General features: G+C 39.6%; 1 protein-coding gene across 1 annotated transcript in view; it reads left to right on the top strand.

Annotated features, from left to right (window-relative positions):
• The window catches only part of odad2 (outer dynein arm docking complex subunit 2), a 41548-nt gene that overhangs the window by 7681 nt on the left and 30764 nt on the right, over nt 1-3103 (top strand). The window contains exons 4-5 of the mRNA XM_014013400.1: nt 1125-1247; nt 1578-1787. Coding sequence (XP_013868854.1) covers nt 1125-1247; nt 1578-1787 — 333 coding nt within the window. The remainder of the gene's footprint in view (nt 1-1124; nt 1248-1577; nt 1788-3103) is intronic.

Here is a 3103-nt window from a genome sequence, read left to right as displayed (position 1 = left end):
GTCTGGGTGTCTCTGCTTAGGCTGCTGCCCCCGCGACCTGACCCCGGATAAGAGGAAGAAAATGGACGGATGGAAAACTGATTTTATTCATTCAAGAAAACTTCCCCATGTTAGAAAGATTTGATATGCAAGTTAATTAATATATTTTTTATTTAACAGGACAGTGCATATTAATAACAGTACATCTGTGATATGTCAGAATTAGCCAAAGGCTAGTTTTCACCTGTAGTCCTGGTGTCCAGTTATACAGTGGCACCCTAGGAAGACATAAAATGTCAAACAATAAAATCATCAACAATTGAGAACAACATATTTAAGGCAGTGTTAGTTCATTGCAAGAGAAAGAACAGTGGCAGCATAAACAGTGAGATACAAATAAAAATAGTTCTGAGGAGCAGCAGCAGTGAATCATTTAGTAAGAGCATACAATCAGCAATGTGAATGTCAAGTGTAATAAAACAGATTAAGACATTTAATAGAAGCGAGATGAAATGACAAACAGTGTTGATAAAATAAGACAAAGTTTACAATCGATCAAAAGAGAATTACACATTCACAAGAGAAGCACAAGATGCCGGCAGCAGGGATTTAGTGTTGACAGGTCAAAAGTTACAAGTTAGTAAGATAAAAACTAAAAATGATCCCAGCGCCAGCCATCAAAATGGTATTTTTAAATGTTGTCAAAATGAATCCACTTTAGGTTCTAGATATGAAAACAATTAGGAAAAAAAGGGCCTGGATGCTCATTTATTGTTTAGGAGGAAACAATAAAACAGATACAGGTTTCTGTGAGGTTTGTCAGCACATTTTGTTTTAAACCTCTTTATTTGTTTTCAACAAATTCTTGCAAAGTGGTGATAAAACGTCATCAGGTCATGTTCAGAGAGCAGCTGGGGGTTTAAATTAAAGATGATCAAACTACTTATTGACTGTAAAGTATTGTTTTTAGTAAGGTGGTTGAACACAATATATAAATATAAAGGATTTTTTTCTCTTTTGGATAAAAATGTTTCGATCTGTGTTTGCCACCTCAAAGTCTACAATCCTGCTGTAACAGCATCATAATGTCAGCAATAATAATGTTGCTTAAGAACGTGTTGCATTGGTTTTTGTCGTTTTTTTAGGAAGCTGACCAGAGAGGCACTGTGCTTGTTCTTGTTGACCTGATGGACTTTGATTTAGCCAGTGATTTTGGAGGCCTTCAAATCCTCCTGAACTTGTTGGATACATCTGAGGTCAGATGCAAAGTAAGTAACGTGCAATGGATGTTGGTGGACAGAACCTCATGTGCGCCCACCTATGTTTTAGTTACAGGAACACGAGCATTGGGTAGAGAGCGTGCCTTTAAAGACACGGGGCTGTAAATATTTACCAGTGAAACTGTTGCAAAAGGCAGGTCAAATCGCACCTACACGTCTGTCTACCTTTAGTGGAAATGCAGCTAAACGTCATGCTTTTATCAGGGTCTCAGCACAGATGGAGGCTTCATGTTGGCATAAGAAATTAAACTTATTTGAAATGTTTACTTTTTTAACTACATGATTGTTTTTTTTTTTTCGTAAACATTGTGTGTTCAGATTGGGTCTCTAAAAATTCTGAGAAAAATCAGCCTCAACAAGCAAACCCAGCAGAGCATCGTACGCATAGGAGGCCTGCAGAACTTGGTGAAGAATCTGGACGCACGAGAAAACCAGCTGAAGGCGTTAGCCGCTGAGACCATCGCTAACGTGGCTCAGTTCCGCAGAGCGAGAAGAACTGTCAGACACTGCGGTGGCATCAAAAAACTGGTGGGTATCATGTACTGATGGCAGAATTATTAAAAACCAGAAGTAAAGTGTGTTGAGATTTCATAACAATATATGCTCCTGGTCTTCTGCCAGCAGTGAATTTGTCAAGAGAATCTTGAGCTAAAAATGTTTATATCGTTAGATAACCTTATATTGTATGTGTTTACAGCAGAAACACCTGAAATGCTTTGTTGCTTCATATCCTTAACGTCTGCAAGTCTAAYGAGTTTTTGTGAGGAGGTGACAACATTACAAAGTTTCTTCTGGTTTGGGATCACGTTCAGTCTGATCCACTCGTTACTTGWTTAAAGTACGAGACGYAGAAAATGTAGCTGTTCTTGCTCTGCGTGGTGCGGCAGTGTGAGTGTCCGTCCGTTTGTTGAACATGGCAGGGTGCCTGCTGGGTAAAACAGATACTCTCTCTTACATTCTCTGAGCAGCCTTTCTGTTTGTTGACAGAGAGACCTGTGATTAAAGCCTTCACGGCTTGTTTATTTTCCTCAGCTCCAAATCGGATGTACTCATGTACAAGTCACTCCCAGAGACAGAKTCTTTTCACGTCATTCTATGAGACCACCTTTGAACTGTGCAGTCAGAGTGTACCAGCTTCACCTGCTCTGCCTCACYGTGCAGGAACTATGATTGGAGCACTAAATGATGGCAATAAACCGTCACACTGAGCTGTTTTGGGGCTGACATCAATCCTGACACTTTTCCACTTTTTAGATCTCTGGTGTTATATGCACAGAGCTGGTGGTATTAGGGTTGGGGGGGTATTGATCATTTTCATACATATGATCTTCAAAATACAGCAGTAGGCTGGTTTTGATTTTGTAAACCTCTCTTGGAGGAGCAAGCAATTGGGGTATCTCTATTTCCCCTCTCCTCCACCATTTGTTTTCTGATTAAGCAGAGGTGATCAAAACGTGGCCTCTTCTGAAATGTTTGTCCTAACTGAGCTCTCATTGCAGCACTGTGGAAATTTGGCTCTTCACCTCACCAGACTCATATCATCATAATATTTATATTTGTCATCGTATTTTGATGCCCCAGTAAACAAAATACCTTACCGCCCGAGCCTAGGTGGTGTTATAACTGAAATGACCCTCTTAATCATGACCAACACGTTTCTCATTATCACCCAAACTTACTGAGAATTCAAGTCAGGTTGACAGAGATTTTCTGAATGACTTCCTGGTGGTTTTCTACTGAAACACCTCGTCTGCACACATTTTACTGTTTGAGTTTGTAGACTCATACAGCGGGTAAAATAAGTATTGAACACGTCACCATTTTTCTCAGTAAATATATTACTA

The sequence above is a fragment of the Austrofundulus limnaeus genome, unplaced genomic scaffold (assembly GCF_001266775.1).
Source record: "Austrofundulus limnaeus strain Quisiro unplaced genomic scaffold, Austrofundulus_limnaeus-1.0 Scaffold101, whole genome shotgun sequence".
NCBI lineage: Eukaryota > Metazoa > Chordata > Actinopteri > Cyprinodontiformes > Rivulidae > Austrofundulus > Austrofundulus limnaeus.
Note: the sequence above shows the minus strand (reverse complement) of the source record. Positions and strands in the feature narration are given on the sequence as shown.